The sequence below is a fragment of the Equus przewalskii genome, chromosome 4 (assembly GCF_037783145.1).
Source record: "Equus przewalskii isolate Varuska chromosome 4, EquPr2, whole genome shotgun sequence".
NCBI classification, from domain to species: domain Eukaryota; kingdom Metazoa; phylum Chordata; class Mammalia; order Perissodactyla; family Equidae; genus Equus; species Equus przewalskii.
This window is the reverse complement of record NC_091834.1, coordinates 102789412-102806915: the sequence shown is the minus strand read 5'-3', so window position 1 is coordinate 102806915 and position 17504 is coordinate 102789412. Positions and strand designations below refer to the sequence as shown.

Here is a 17504-nt window from a genome sequence, read left to right as displayed (position 1 = left end):
CTATTTCCTCCTCTGTAAAATGGGGATACAACCTATGCCACGAGGTTGAGCTGAGCTGAATGAGGAGCATAAATAAAAAGCCCTCCAGCCTGCCACGTGTACATGAAACCATTCTTAGAAGAGTCTGGGGTGAATTAAAGAAAGGTGTCTAAAATACGTACTGAATCATAAAATACTGGCATTCAGAGATCTAAGAGCCATCAGAATGCAATCCACTTCTATCTGGGGGCAGTCGGCGTAAAAGACTGACTAGATAAACATAAGCCAAGGCATTATGCCAGTGAAAAAAGCCAATCTCAAGGGCACATACTGAACAATTTGGTTTATAACACTCTTGCAATGACAAAATGCACAGAGATTAGGGCTGGCAGGAATTCGGGATGGTTGGGGGAGGGAGGTGGGTGTGAATACAAAGGGGGAGCACAGGGGAGATCCATGCGGTGACGGAGTAGTCTGGATCTTGACTGCAGTGGTGGCTACAGGAGTCTATTCATGGATAAGATGACAGAAAACTGGACACACACATTGCACCAATGTCAAATTCTTGGTTTTGATATTGTGCTATTAATTATGTAAGATGTAACCAATGGAGGAAACTGGGTGAAGGGGTACACAGGACCTCTCTGTAACTTACTGTGAATCCACAGTTATTTAGCAATAAAAAGTTTTTTAAAAAAGCGTAAGCCAAGGGAAAAATTTAAAGGGCTAAATTTGGGTAGCACAGTTTGTAAAGAGGTTACAAAGGTACTGCAGTTCCTTGAAATCATCCTATAATCAACGGACGCGTGTGGGTGGCTCCATGGCAACTGCCCTACGCATTGAATGGTCAGCTCTGCTGATGTTGTCAATACTAGAGTGAATGACGGCCTCGATCCTACATGACCAGTTACACATTCCTTACCAAAGTCACTGTCATCATCCACAAGGATAACTTCATGAAGAAGCCGGGCTGGCGTGCGGTCTAGGACGCTGTGCACGGTCCGGAGCAAGGCAGACAAGGCTTCATTGTAGAAACAAATAACAACGCTAGCAACTGGCAGGTCTGTGGGGTAAGACTTGTCTTTACATCTGTGAAAACAAATATGAGAAAATTCCAACATTTTAACAGGCTCAAGGGTTTTAGGTTACTATTCACCAAACATTAACTGGCCTTGTTGTTCAGCCTCTTCCTTACATTATGGTAACAATAATTTTTTTTAAAAATGATTTAAGAAAACAATGTGGTTTTTTTCCTCAAGGTTTTTACATTTGTTAATTATTTCTCTTCCCAATACTTGCTACTCTGCTTATTTTTAGGTCAACATTTTAAATTTTTTTTTTGAGGAAGCTTAGCCCTGAGCTACAATATCTGCTGCCAATCCTCCTCTTTTTGCTGAGGAAGACTGGCCCTGAGCTAACATCTGTGCCAACCTTCCTCTACTTCATACGTAGGATGCCTGCCACAGCATGCTTGATAAGTGGCACGCTGGCCCGCAGCCGGGATCCGAATCTGTGAACCACGGGCCGTCAAAGCGGAGCTTGTGAACTTAACCACTAGCCACTGGGCTGAGCTCCAGTGCAGGTTTTGTTTTTTTTTAAGATTGGCACCCGAGCTAACATCCACTGCCAATCTTTCTTTTCCCCCTTCTTCGTCTCCCCAAAGCCCCCAGTACACAGCTGTATATTCTAGTTGTGCCCACCGCAAGCTTTTAATGCAGCACTCATAAGCTGATGTTCAGCCTCTCCTCAATGAGGTTTCAAAAGGAAATAACAGAAATATGAAACTCTATTTGAAAATTTGACTTTTTTTGTCCAATAATAGAAAAAGATTTGGGTAAATCATGATTTATATATCAAGATAATGGAAGAGCTTCCACATAAGCAACTATCATGATCAAATGGGTTAGGTGGCTCTAAGGAACGATTAAAAAACCACTAACCTAAAGAATCAAATCCGGAATTCCACGTTCTTTGCATGGCACACAAAGTCTTCCCATGTCTGGGCCCTGCCTACCTCCAGCCTCTTGCCATTCTCCCACTACAGCCAAAGTGAACTGTTTCAGTCCCTTTGACAAACCATAAACAGTCATGAGCCACCTAACAACGTTTTACTCACTGGACCACATGTGCAACAGTGGTCCCAGGAGATTAGTACCATAGAGCCTAGGTGTACAGTAGGCTATGCCATCTAGGTTTGTGTAAGTACATTCTCTGATACTCACACAACAACAAAATCACTTGACAATGCATCTGACACATTTCTCAGAACGTATCCGTTGTTAAGCGACACACGACTGCAGTTCTGTGCCATAATCTGTTCCCTATACAGTAGTCCCCCCTCATTCATGGTTTCACTTTCCACAGTTTCAGTTACCCATGGTCAACTGTGGTAGGGAAACATTAGATGCAAAATTGCAGAAATACACAATCCATAAGTTTTAAATTGAGCAGCATTCTGAGTATCGTGATGAAATCTCTCCCCACCTGGACGTGACTCAGCCCTTTGTCCAGCGTAGCCAGTGTATTCACCACCCGTTAGTCACTTAGCAGCCATCTCTTATCAGATCGATTGTCATGGTATCGTGCTTCTGTTCAGGTAACCCTTATTTTACTTACTAATGGCCCCAAAGTGCAAGAGCAGTGATGCTGGCAATTCAGATATGCCAAGGAGAAGCAGTAAAGTGCTTCCTTTAAGTGAAAAGGTGAAAGTTCTTAACACAAGGAAAGGAAAAAAACTGTATGCTGAGGTTGCTAAAATTTACGATAAGAACAAATATTCTACCCGTGAAACCGGGGAGAAGAAAAAAGAAATTCGTGCCAGTTTTGCTGTCACTCCTCAAATTACGCGTGTATAGGAAAATACACAGAATATATAGGGTTCGGTGCTTTCCGAGGTTTCAGGCATCCACTGGGGGTCTTGGAACATATGCCCCACAGATGGGGGGACTACTGTACATGGAGAAACCTCCCCTTGCATCACAGCTCAGTCATCACCCTCTGTGAAGCCTTTCCTGACCACTCTGGCTCGGAGGCCCCATTCCACTAATTCCTATCACAGCCCTTACTCTCATGCTACTGCAATTACTCGCTTCCTTATCTACCTCCCCTGCTGGACTCTAAGCCCTGCGAACCCAGGGACTATTTATTATTCTGTTTATTTCCAGGGCCTAATACAGTGTCTAGCAAACAGAAGGTGCTCAAAAAGGTCTGTCTGGGAGTGACTGACTGAGCCACCACATGAATGAAAAGCCTTTCAAGAAACAAAAGTAGTGGGGCCAGCCCCGTGGCAGAGTGGTTAAGTTCGTGCGCTCTGCTTCAGCGGCCCAGGGTTTCGCCAGTTCAGATCCTGGGCATGGACATGGCACCGCTCATCAAGCCACACTGAGGCGGCGTCACACATGCCACAACTAGGACCCACAACTAAAAATATACAACTATGTACGAGGGGGCTCTGGGGAGAAAAAGGAAAAATAAAATCTTCCAAAAAAAAAAAAGAAACAAAAATAACGAAAACAGAAAAGTGAGATGATGAGTAAATTCTCCACTGATTTTAATCCCTTTTTGCCCTGAATCCAATAAATAAACATTTAAAAACAAATTTATGCTCAGAAGCTTATTTAATTATATGCAGTTAGCACCTCCCTCCTTTTCCCCATGATTTTAAATTTCAAAAGAGACACAGCAAGCTCTAGAATTTTGTCAGCACAATCTCAGACTACGTGGCTGCAAGCAGTAAGAACGGAAATCTGTCTCAAGTTCTCTGGTGCCCAGAATAACGAAGCCTAACTGCAAAATACCAACACCGTCCTCACGACCTGTTACACCGGCACCAAAAGCACTGCTGTGGAAGGATTAGCAGAGGCTCATGAGGAACATACGCTGCATTCCTCGTATCTGGCACTTCTCGGTGGTAGCCCAAGCGGTTACTGATGAGCATATTGAAGGCATGCTTCTGATAGCCCAAGTCTCTCAACTCCTGATCACGCTCATTAAAAATCATACCTGCAAAAGAGGGAAGTTGCAGTCAGTGCATCCATCTGAAGGGACTACTATAATTATTATTAGGATACTACGATCTCAAGAAAATCTTGACTTTAACCTTTTATAACCAGATAATAGCCATGTTTCTCAAATCTAGATTGTCTTCATTTTCAAAATAGTAAATTAAGCTTAAAGTCAGATTTTTATCAATCTAGCTCAAAAAGCAAGTAAGCAAGTATACCTTAACCGTAAATGACATCTGCTTATTAGCCATAATCTTAAGAATATTTTCAAGAAAAAGCTTACCGATGACCAAGAAAAAAGAGACTTGATGATGATTCTTTTCCATAAAGGCAACAGATTATAGAACCCCTATGGATCTCAAGAGGCCCCAATTACAGGCAAGTTTTGTACGGACCCCTCCCCTAAAAAAAAGACTCTGGATAAATCTTTCTATAAAAAGTCTCTGGCTCTAAACTTTAATCAGTTTCGTAGTCAAGAAAGTCCCACACAGATCTAATCGAGATCACCGTAACTTAACATCCTTGCTCCCAAATTCTGTCAGAAATCTTACCTTTACCTAGAACAATAAAGTCTCCTTTTGCTTTCTCTTTCCTGTACCAAATCTTTAGCCTCTTCTCACAGAATGACTCCCTTGTAACAGCATTTCCCAAAGTCTGGTCATGGAAAACTAATTCCACTGGACATTAATAGATGTTAAAAAGAAAAAGAGGATTCCATGGTCAAATAATTCAGGGAAACGCTGGATGTTAGAAGTCGAGGAGATCTATTTTCTACAGCAGGATGACACCGGTCCTTTGATGTCTTATGGACACCCACGTGTGCGGGGAAGGAACACAGAAGGAGGCGTCTCCTCAATTTATTTGACCAGAGGTGACTAGAGCCCGCAAGTCCACTTTGGGAACTCACTTCTTAATACGCTTTCTCTCTGGAACTTTTAAAGCTGGAGGACATCCTTTTTTAAATACAAAAGAACAAAGCTCTATCAGCATTCTACACAAGAATGGAAACTCCATGAAAGCAGAGACTTTGGTTATGTTCAAAACATAAAAGAAATAAAATAAAAATTGCTAAATACCCAGAATCCAGAACAGTGCCTTGTACAAATTAGATTAGTAATAAATATTCCTTGATTGAACAAATATCAAACGGTGGACTGCCTCATACTGAATAATAAAAGAATTATTTTCTAATACAGACCTCTTGATGAAAAATTATTCCATATTAAAAGATCAGTTTATATCCATCAACAAATGAATAAGAAAATGTGGGGTATATATACAGTGGATTATTACTCAGTCATAAAAAGGAAGGGAATCCTGCCATTTCCAACAACATGGATGGACCTTGAGGGCATTAGGCTAAGTGACATAAGTCAGACAGAGAAAAACAAATACTGTAATACTGAATGATCTCACTTATATGTGGAATCTAAAAAAAGGAAACTCATAGAAACAGAGAACAGATTTGTGGTTGCCAGAGGCTGGCAGAGGTAGTAAGCAGCAGACTGGGTGAAGTTTGTCAAAAGGTATAAACTTCCAGTTAAAAAATAAATTAATTCTGGGAATGTGACGTAGAGCATGGTGACTACAGTTAACAATACTGTACTGTATATCTGGAAGTTGCTAAGAGAGCAGATCTTAAGAGTTCTCATCGCAAGAAAAAAACATCTGTAACTATGTGAGGTGATGGATGTTAACTAAATTTATTGTGGTAATCATTTTACAATATATACATATATGAAATCCTTATGTTGTACACCTTAAACTAATACAATGTTATATATGTCAATTATATATCAGTAAAACTGAGGAAAAAAGATCACGTTAGCTTACTTTTTCTCCCTCCCCTGCTCAAATAAAATTACAGCCAAATTTCAATTAAATGGTATCTCATTGTGGTTTTGCTTCGCATTTCTGTAAAAACTAATTATGTTTAACATCTTTTCATGTGACAGTTGGTCATCTGTATATCTTCTATGGACAAATGTCTATCAAATCCTTTGCTCATTTTTAAATTGGGCTATTTGTCTTTATTGTTGACTTCTAAGAGTTCTTTATATATTCTGGATAATGGACCCATTAAGAGAGATGATTTGCAAACATTTTCTTCCATTCTGTGGGTTGTCTCTTTTCACTTTCTTGATAGTGTTCTTTGATGTACAAAATTTTTAAATTTCAATGAGATCCAATTTATCTATTTTTTCTTTTGTTGCTTGTACTTTTGGTGTCATATCTGAGAAATCATTGCCAAATCCAAGGTCATGAAGATTTATCCCTATGATTTATCCTAAGGGTTTTATGATTTTAGCTCTTATATTTAGGTCTTTGAACCATTTTGAGTTCATTTTTACATATGATATGAGGTAAGGGTCCAACTTCATTTTTTTGCATGTGGGTATCTAGTTGTCCCAGCACCATTTGCTGAAAAGACTATTCTTTCCCCATTAAAGGGTCTTGCACCCTTTTTGAAAATCAATTGACCAGAGATGTCACTTGACAGTGGAGGTCATAGGGTTTATTTGTGAACTGTCAGTCTATCCACTGATCTATATGCCTGTCCTTATGCCAGTAACACACTGTTTTGATTACTGCAGCTTTGTAGGAAGTTCTGAAATTGGGAATCGAGAGTCCTCCAACTTTGCTCTTTTCCAAGATTGTGCTGGCTGTTCAGAGCCTCTCGCAATTACATATTAATTTTAAAATCAGCTTTTCCATCTTTTCAACAAGGGCCATTGGGATTTTGATAAGTTTTGCATTCAACCTGTGGATTGCTCTGCGTAAGTACTGACATCTTAATAGTATTTAGCTTCCAATCCATGAACCTAGGATGTCTCTCCATTTAGTTAAGTCTATTTTTATTTCTTTTAGCAGTGTTTTGTAGTTTTCAGTGTACAAATCTTACACTTCCTTGGTTAAATTGATTCCTAAGTATTTTATTCTTTTTGATGCTACTGTAAATGGAATTATTCTCTTAATCTTATTTTCTGACAGTTCACCACTAGTGTACAGAAATACAACTGACTTTTGAGTGTTGATCTTGTACCCTGCAACTTTGCTGAATTCATTTATTAGCTACAATAGTTTTTTCTGGGTATTCTTTAGGATCTTTTATAAAGAATTTAGTTTTTCAGTTAGGCAATTTGGGTTTGTCACTTCAAATACTTACAATTCTCTCATTACTACTTTAAAGGCAAATGCAAAGTTCATTCAAAATGGTAAACTCAATGTTATTTCCTTATAAAAGTTTTAGCAAAATAACTAGGAATAAATTAAAAAATGAGAAATTTTCCCATTAATGCTTTGTAAATGTCTAAATGGCTGTTTGGAAAAGACTGGAAGATGTGTTTTATAAAAATTGAAGCAAGTATTAGCTTCCATTTTTTCCTCATATAATTTTAAATACTTTTCACTTCATGTATTATAAAATGATTAAGTCCTAGAAATTGATTTTATTTTTTTGAAACTATGATCAAATTTCTTAAATGTTTTAACATTTTCTTTATATTCTGTGGCTCCTTCAATCTCTCAAAATCTTTTACTACACACTTTTACTCCTAAATTACTTACTTATGTTTTTATGACAAGATCAAAGTTCTTTTTTTAAGCTTTAAAGATAACCAAAATGGTTCATTTATCCTTTAAGATAAAATTTGCTAAAACCAGGACTCTAGTATTCAAAGTAATGAAAGACATATACAGTAGATTCTTGTTTCCAAATTGAACAGAATATATTTTTGAAGGAAAAAATTTCTATTTTATGCTAAGTATTTATAAGCTCCTATACTTAGTAAATATATTCCAATACCTTAATAATTCTTATAGGTAGAAATCTTACCAAATATAAGCAATCTCAGCTTACTTCTAAATCTGGTTTATGTTTTGTTTTAATTAACTCTGCCTTTCAAAATATGTTAAATATAGTCAAGTAACCTTTTGATCATTTCTTTCCCTTATTAAATAATGCTAGCAATTAAAAACTTCCCCCATAGGTTCCACCTTCTTTCCAGCCACTTAATTTTTCACTCTTTTCCTCATTCTGGACCTTATTAGTTTCTCCCAAGTCCATAAAATACTGAAGTCAGAATTGGACAAATTAGAATATAACTCCTGAGTGCAAAAATCATTGGACTTCAGCCAATTCACGAACAAAATACACCAGTAGGGGGAAAAATACATTTCTAATCCCCTGAGCAACACCTGATTTAAATAATTAAACTTCCAATGATTACATACTTTGACACGCTACAGCAAAAATCAAATACACTTACCCAATTCAGAAGAGAATTTCACGTTGTCTTTTTCTGAATCTTCAATATGATTATTATCTCTCATATCATCAATTTTGTTTACTTTGAACTGTGATTCTAATACTCGACTTGGACCTCGAGTGAAACGGGGATAGAACTTTTTGGGGAAAGGTCCATGGGGCCCAGACCCCTTGATGGGCACATTCCTAAGTGGCTGAGTCACTTCACTGAAGTTGAAATACACAAAAAGCAAAACCGTCCAGGTCGCAGATGTAAAAAGGCATCCGTAACAGAAATATCGAACTGTGACACTTCCCATTATAGACCTAGCATAGCTGAGGGGACATTTTCAATTTCCTGAAAGAGAAGGATAGATATATTAGACACTTTAGCACACTTGTAAATCATCCACCAAGTTCACATTCACTGTTTTCCAAACCACCAAGCACCACTTCTGAACTAGTTACTTAGGATCCCTATGCATACATACCGTTAATAAAGATTCAAATATAAGAAGACATATGGATAGCACCGAATAAAAAAATACAGGGATTCAACAATTAAAACCACAGACCAATGTGTTAATGCTCAGAAAACCAAGGGCTGCAAAACAGCTGACTTACTCATTTGTTCACGTTAATGAATAATTCTTCACCTTTGTTCTGGACTGCTTTCAGAAAGCTCGGTAATTTTTTTCAGGTTCTAACTTCTCATGAGGAAAACCTAAGTACTACATGTGTCACAATGGTACATCTAAGGTCCCTTCCAACTGCAAAGTTACAACTCTTTTAACTCAAGGATCTTAAAATCTGTTATTAAAAATAAACAACTTGAAAAAATAGTTCTACTTTCCAAAGATTAAACCTGCCCTAATGCCTACTCTTGATTCAACAATTACATTTCAGATTTATAACTGAAAGACTTCAAAATAGAATTCTATTTTCCCTCTCCTTATGATGCCCTGTAAACAAAATGGCCCTGAACAGCAATTCTTTCCGAAGCTTGTCTTCGGAGGCCTCACACAACTTGCTGAGGAATCTTTGTAAAGGGCCCAATGCACAACAAAAAACAGCCTCACTGAACAGTTTTGCAGAGAAACCCTGTATATATACACACAGAAGAAATCTACAAAGCAATACTGCTTCTACATTATTTATTTCCATACTACGAAATAATTAAAAAAATATTATCCCCTCAAAGTCAGGACAAAGCAAGTCAGCATCAGTAAGCCCCACTTCAAAAATTAAGGTGTTTTGTACAATGTTACGTAAGCCTAGAAGACAGTAAACAGCTCAATTTCTTGACTATCTGCCAACCAAGAACTATTATTTCTTTCACTACATGTCAATTCAAAAGCTTTAGAAACAAAAGAAACCACCACCACCACCAGCACCCAAACAGAAACTCCCACCACAGTAATACCAGAAGGGCAGCTGGAAATAACCGCAGCAGAAAAGGAAAGTCAGGCACCAATGAAAGTGCTGTCATGTCAGCTGTTAGCGCTTTTTTAATTAAAGACATGCACAAAAAAGCAACCACTTTATTTAGAAGTGGAAGAAAACGTTCTCTGAGCAAAGTGAATGGAGCCAACAAAGCAAATGAAAAGTCAAAGACAGCTGTAAATTTGCAACTTGCAACAAAAATGTTGCAAAGAATACAGAGTAGAGACATTTAGGTAAAACATTAGATTTCAACTAAAACAGACATTGAAACTTCCTAAAATATGTGCTTTGGGGACAGGCAAGAAACAAGCAAGCAAACATCAAAAATAAAAGTACTTCTTTCTCAAAAGGCCATGAAATCCTGAAGTTCAAGACTAAGTGTACAGGCTGCTCAATTCCATAAGGAGCTGTGCATCTAAGGAGGCGTCCCCTCTTCAACAGATGTACAATGACATTTCTATTTAGATTGTTTTCCTCAAACCACTCCAGGCCTTCCCATTTCCATCTTGGCCTCCTTAACTCGGAACACAGAAAGGAAAGGGACCAAGAGGGAAAGCCAGCCAATCCCTTCTTCAGTCACTGGGAAGTGAGAGGTCACGAATCAGGGGCTATTCCATCAAGCAGCTCGAACAACTGGCGGACACTCAGACATTCGGCTCACATCTTTTTCTTTATTCCAAATCCCACGAGCATGTCGGGCAATGTCCAGAACCCTTCAAAACTCTAGCTTCAACATCTGATGCATGTTCCTCTTATAACCTTCACGCATATTCTACTTAAGCAGCCCTGCCCCCACCCTTGACTTCATCATCACCAAGACCTGATTTAAGGACCTCTCAAACCTTAAAAACCTCCCTCTGACCACTACCCTCACTTTGCCACTCTGACCCACACTGCAACTACTCTTCAACCTCACTGCAGGCAAAGCCTGGACACTCCACTCCCCTTCTCTTACAGCTTACATTTCGTTTCTGTCCCCAGCCACACACCCCTTAAAGGCTTTACAGCCATGCACTGCTTAAGACTGGAATATGTTCTAAGAAATGTGTTAGGTGATTTAGGCCTTGTGCAAACTCATAAGAGTGTACTGAAAGAGAACAAAATTTACCACCCCAAAATATGTCTTATTTAACATGAAGATTATTTTAGGCTGATTATTTTTAAGAAATAAAACACAAAGTTTTTCTACTCCCCCTTTAACTGACTAAAAGAATTCAAATTAAAAAACCTCTCTCAGGAGGAGAGCTATCACCTTAGCATAACACAATCTGGGTGGTAGACAGGGAGGCACCCAGAAAAGCCTGTTTGTTGGCTCCCCCCTGTGCTCCTCTGTTTCTGTGTGGCCAAACACTTGTTTTCCAAATGTTTGCTCCTTTTCACCTTCCAGCGAATTCCTTCATTTCCTTTGAAGTCCCTGCCTCTCCCCAACCCAACATCTTTGGTCTTTAGCTGAAGATGGTATTTAAGGTGAGGGCTTCAGCCATTTTGCCAAGTTACTTGATTTTCGTGGGTTTCTCCCATGTACACATTGTTACACTTTTGTTTTTCTCCTGTTAATCTGCCTCATGTCAATTTAATTCTCAGACCAATGAGAAGAACATGGAAGGGTAGAGGAAAATTTCTTCCTCCCCTATAGCCCTTACACAAACCTAGATGGTATAGCCTACTGCACACCTAGGCCATACAGTACTAATCTCATGGGACACCATCATAAACGTGGTCCACTGTTGACCAAAATGTTATGTGGCACCTGACTATACTTCCTTCCTTATCTAGTTTGGAACTTGATGTTGGATAATACTAGAAAGTGGTAAGTGCTAAAGAGAAAAAATAACGTGCGGAAGAGTGATACGAAGTAGAAGAGGGTATGTGAGGTTTCCGGTAGGTGGCTAAGGAAGGCCTCACTGAGAAGGTGACAGCCAAGTTGAGGCCTAAACAAAATGAAGTTGTGCGCACTGCAAACACCCAGGGAAGACACATCCAGGAGTGGGCAGGGAGGGCCAAAGCAAAGGCCCTCAAGAAGCGGTGTACCTCGTGAGGCCAGAGAGCTTGCATCATATAGAACAAACGCTCTGATCACAAGACAATTAAGTTAAAAAATAATCAAAGGCAAAAAGATAACTAGAAAATCAGAGAACGTCTAAATGGAAATTAGAAATTATTTAGAACTAAATAGTGAAAATACTACTTTTCAAAACCTATGAGATACAGCAAAAGCCAAATTTTATAGCCTGAGATGCTAATGTTAAAAAAGACAGCCCAGAAATTATGAATTTAGAAAAATATAATTGAATAAATCCAACAAAAATGAAGAAAACAATAACTGTGTCAGGAATTAGCAGAAAATAAAGATGAAACGATAACAAAAGCCAAAGGCTGGTTCTTCAAAAAGGTCAATAAGGGCCAGTGCCATGGCCTAGTGGTTAAGTTCAGTGAACTGTTTCAGCAGCCCGGGTTTGGTTCCCAGGCTCAGACCTACACCACTTGTCGGTGGCCATGCTGTGGTGGAGAATCACATACAAAACAGAGGAAGACTGGCACAGATGTTAGCTCAGGGCAAATCTTCCTCAGCAAAAAAAAAAAAAAAAGATAACATTAACAAAGCACTGGCAAGACAAATCAAGAAAACAAAGGGGAAGTAGAAATAAACAACAACAAAAATGAAAAAGAGGGCACAAATAGATGCAGATTAAAAACAAAAGTGGTGTGGGGCCGGCTTGGTGGCGTAGTGGTTAAGTTCCTGTGCTCTGATTCAGCAGCCTGGGGTTTCCAGGTTCCAATCCCCCGCACAAGACCTACATACCACTTGCCAAGCCATGCTGTGGCAGGCGTCTCACATATAAAACAGAAGAAGATGGGCACAGATGTTAGCTCAGGGCCACTCTTCCTCAGCAAAAAGAGAAGGATCGGCGGCAGATGTTAGCTCAGAGTTAATCTTCCTCACCAAAAATAACTAACTAAATAAATAAATAAAAGTACTGTTCATAAGCCAAAAGTTGGTTCTTTAAAAGGATCAGTAAAATTAACTAAGCACTGGCAAGACTAATCAAGAAAAAAGAGAGAGAGCCAGCCCTGATGGTCTAGTGGCTAAAGTTCAGCGCTCTCACAGCTCCAGGGGCCCAGGTTCAGTTCGCAGGTGTGGAACCACACCACCTGTCCGTCAGTTGCCATGCCGTGGAGGTGGCTCACATGGAAGGATTAGAAGCACTTAGAACTAGGATATACAGCCACACACTGGGGTTTTAGGGAGGGGGAGAAAAGAAATGGAATTCCAGAATTTCTAAAGAAAAAACAAAGGAAAAAGAGAGAAAGGAGAAATAAAGCAAAAAATGAAAAAGAGGGCATAAATATAGATGAAGCTTAAAAATAAAAGTGTTGTTCATAAATTTAGGTAAAATGGATAAACTCCTAGAAAAACATAAATGCACAACACTGACTGGAAAATCAGGAAACTTGGATGGCTTTATAGTCCTTTCGAAGATTAAACCATTACAAAAACATTTCTAGACAGTTTTACAAGTGAGTTCTATCAAACATTTGAGGAACAAATGATTCTAGTCTTATATGACTGCCTCCAAAGAACAGAAAAAGAGGAAACATTCCCCATCTCATTTTCTGAGGCTATTATGACCCTGATATCAAAGCAAGGACAGTATAAGGAAGGAATATTAAAGACAATCTCAGAGAGATTATGAAGATCTTAAAGAAAACATTAAAACCGAAACCAACAATGTTTTTAAAAATGAACACATCATGAACAAGTTGTATGTACTTCAGGAATACAAGGCTGGTTCAGTATTTGAAAACCTATTACTATTATCCACTATCTTAAAAAATTTTTAAAAACATATGATTTGATCAGTGGAGATAAAGAGTTTATTAAAATTCAACACTTGGGGCCAGCTGGCTCTGTGGCCGAGTGGTTAAGTTTGCACGCTCGGCTGCGGCGGCCCAGGGTTCGGGTCCTGGGTGCGGACATGACACCACTCGTCAGGCCACGTTGAGGTGGTGTCGCACATCCCACAACTGGAAGGACCTGCAACTAAGATATACAACTATGTATGGGGGCGGGGTTGGGGAGATAAAGCAGAAAGAAAAAAAAAAGATTGGCAACAGTTGTTAGCCCAGGTGCCAATCCTTAAAATTCAACACTCAATTCTTAGCAAACTAGGAATACGGAAATCTTTAACCCAAAAAAGTGAATCTCCGAAAATCTTACAACAAAAATGATACTCAATGGTGAAACGATAAAATTATTTTCTTTAAAAACAGGAATAAGATAAGGATGCCGACATCACTATTTATATTACACTACCGTAAATATAATATTGGAAGCAACAGTTCCAAAACACAGGAATCCCTGGCGAGTTTATATTCCTGGAGCTCTGTGCCAAATATGCTAAAACCAGAATTTGCAGAGGTAGAGTTAAGCAGTCTGTAGCTTTAATAAGCTTCCTAGTTAACTCTGATATACAGCCAGATTTGGGAACCAACGGTATAATGAAAAGCCAAGATTAAGTTCTAATCCCATTCTCTCATATGCTATGTAACTTTGAAAAACTACCAAATTTCCTTGGCATTATTTTCATCAACTATATTATTGGATACTCAGATTTATTTATTTTTTTTTCCCCTGCTTTATCTCCCCAACCCCCCCGTACATAGTTGTATATCTTAGTTGCAGGTCCTTCTAGTTGTGGGATGTCGGACGCCGCCTCAACATGGCCTGACGAGTGGTGCCACGTCCGCGCCCAGGACCCGAACCCTGGGCCGCCACACCGGAGCGTGTGAGCTTAACCACTCGGCCACGGAGCCGGCCCCTGGATACTCAGATTTAAGTGAAATACTTAAAATTATATGAGATAATATATGTAAAGCATCAGGTACAATGATTAACACACAAACACAATGATCTGCACTAGACCAAGATAATCTCCACAAAGACCATGGCTGGCTTTTGTTGTTGTTTGCTTGTTCACTGTATTCCCTTCACTTAGCACAATAAGTGGCACATAGAAGATGCTGAAAAATATTTACAGAATGAAAGAATATAGTAGAAATTCAATGTTAACTTTTTCCTCCTCATTAGGTCTAAATTTAATATATGAATGGTATAGATGACCTTACAATGTAGGTCATTCCTTACAATGACCCATAAGTCCCTGCATAATCTGGCATTTACCTCTCTGACCATATCTCCCACTACTTCCCTCCTTATTCATTTCGTCCTAGACACAGGACTCCTTATGTGTCAATCATATTCCCACTCAGGGATTATAAGTGGGTTCTTCCCTCTGCCTAGAATACTTTTCATCCCAGCTGACTTCACCTCTGTTGACTCTTTGCTCAAATATCACTTTCTCAATAAGGCTCGATCTAAATTACCATAAGTAAAACTGCAACTCAACCACCAAACACTAGGACTTCTGATCTTCCCCACTGCATGCAACTTCCCACCTTCTTACACGCTACATAATTACTTACTCATTACATTTACTATTTATTGTCTATCTCTCCCCTACTAGAATGTAACCTTCATCAGAGCAAAACCTTTTGTCTGTTCTATTTCATGCAGTATCTTCTGAATTTATAACAAAATATGGCAATAGCAAACATTTAATAAATATTTGTTGAAATTAATGAAAAAATTACTGTAACAGAGTTATCAATATGCTTGCAAAATGCTGGGAATTTCTAAAATGTATTACTATTCTGTTTGAGCCAAGTAATACCTTAACGCTATGCATGGAGATCATGACTACCTTATTTCAACAGCAGTATGAAAACGAGGTAAGACAACAGCTGTATTTATTATTAGAAAAGGTACAAAAAACAACAGCCTCTCATTGTCCAATTTCACAAATTAAATATAGGTCTCTGTGACAGAAACAGGAAACTACTCTCCACTTTGTCACTGCATGATCTTAGGTTCTCTCTTGGCTGCCAGCACCTAAGGGCAAAATCAAAGTTTTCTCCTCAAGACTTTACCCATAGGATTTGGCAAACTGTTCAGATTCTTCACAGAGTACCCCTGGCTCAACCTCTCCCCAACAGCTCAACATCAAGAGTCCTTGTCTTCTGAAATGTAAAACGTATTAATTCTCAAGGTGGCAGGGGCAGGAAAGATATATTTTAAAAAGAATCGATGTGTCTCTACTTTAAAATCATAACATTTAGCTCTACAACACTCAGCAAAACTTAAAAATTCCAATTTTCAGATAGACTCTTATTTTATATTCGCAGAAATAGAAAGAACATTTTCATAAGTTCAGGAATTATTTGCAACTCTATCAGGTAAATATTATTTTCCTCAAGCCATACTATGATAATTCTTTAGAGACCATTTTTTATGTCGTGAATCAATATACTAAATTAAGGTACCTATAAAAATGAGAGAAATTTATGAAATCAGTCATTTCTTTTATATAATTAACCAAAATAGTCTTCAGAAGCAACAAAGATACTATCAGTTTTTAGACAAGGTCAAGAAGATAACACCCAAATATGAAGAAAGTGCAAAGAAATAAGATGCTTGTTAGTTAATAAAATAATAGGTTCTTAACTGCTTAAGAAATTAAAACATCCAAACAAAAATCAAGAGCTGAAATTTTCATCTAACCTATGCTAATGATTAATGAATCCAGCATCTATACAATAAAGTCTTTTTGCTTTTACTGTTTGCTATTCCTTCTATGGGCAATTACCACGGCTTCAAGATCCAAGGCTGAAAGCCTTCAAAAGGAGGGTCAAAGCAAACATTTAAAGTTAGTTAATACAAAACAACTAGTGAACAAATTCTTTCAATCATAAACTTGAATAGTTAATAAAACCTAAACTTCAGCACTTAGATATCAACATAACACATTTTTCAAAAGTTAAATGAATAAAAGGCTAACCAGCTGTGTACATGAGTTCTCACTGAGACAAGGCAGTATAGTTTCATGTTTTTCCCTAGTCACAGTCTAGTAATTGCTCAGGGACAGGTGCCCTGTAAGATGAAGAGTCAGGGTTTTGTCAGGGAGGTACAGAAGAATGGGGAGAGGTATATGCAACGTGCATATACCTGAACAAATAGAAAGATGTACCATACTCATGAATAGAAAGACCCCAAATCATAAATATGTCAGTTTTCCCTAAGTTAACTTATAAATGTTACACAATCATGTCAAAAATACAAGCAGATTTTTTTTTCTGGAGCTAGACAAGCTGATTATAGAGTTCACTTGGAAAAGAATGAACAAGCAGGGAATAGCCAAGCAAACCCTGAAGAAAAACAAGGAGAGGGTGAGCGGATGCTTGAAACCACAGACAGTATCAAACTCTATACATACTGTGTTTTTTCCTATACATACAAACCTATGATAAAGTTTAACTTGGAAATTAGGCACAGTAAGAAATTAACAACAATACCTAACGATAAAATAGAACAATTATAACAATATACTGTAAGAAAATTTATGTGAATGTGGTCTTTCTCTCTCTCAAAATATCTTATACTGTACTCACTCTTCTTCTTGTGATGATGTGAGATGATACAACGCCTACGTGATAATATGAAGTGAGGTGAATGATGCAGGCATTGGGAGGTAGCGTTATTTTGGACCACGGTTGACCTAGGGCAACTGAAATGGTGGAAAGTGAAACTGTTAGTAAGGGGGGACTACTATATAAATAAAGATAACATCACAAGCCAGTGAGGAAATGAACAACTTTTTGCTAAATGGTGTTGGGACAACTGTTTAGCCATATGGAAAAGGATACACTAGAGTCCCTTCCTCACACCATTCAACTGGATACATCTGATGTGACTTCGATATTTAAATATAAAAGAT

The 17504-nt window shown here is 38.3% G+C and overlaps 1 protein-coding gene across 19 annotated transcripts in view; it reads right to left on the bottom strand.

The window, feature by feature from the left end:
• Window positions 1–17504, bottom strand: part of GALNT11 (polypeptide N-acetylgalactosaminyltransferase 11) — a 53727-nt gene that overhangs the window by 18636 nt on the left and 17587 nt on the right. For 11 of the 19 annotated variants that reach the window (XR_011539345.1, XR_011539349.1, XR_011539351.1 and 8 more), the window contains 3 exons: window positions 8252–8587; window positions 3858–3981; window positions 902–1068 (listed from right to left, as the gene is read on the bottom strand). Coding sequence is in view for 12 of the 19 variants with exons in the window: in XM_070616917.1 (XP_070473018.1) it covers window positions 902–1068; window positions 3858–3981; window positions 8252–8549 (589 nt within the window). In the remaining 7 variants the exon portion in view is untranslated. Of the gene's footprint in view, window positions 1–901; window positions 1069–3794; window positions 3982–8251; window positions 8588–8720; window positions 8876–17178; window positions 17290–17504 lie in introns of those variants that run through there. The other 8 variants (XM_008523584.2, XM_008523589.2, XM_008523585.2 and 5 more) reach the window with 5 other exon arrangements.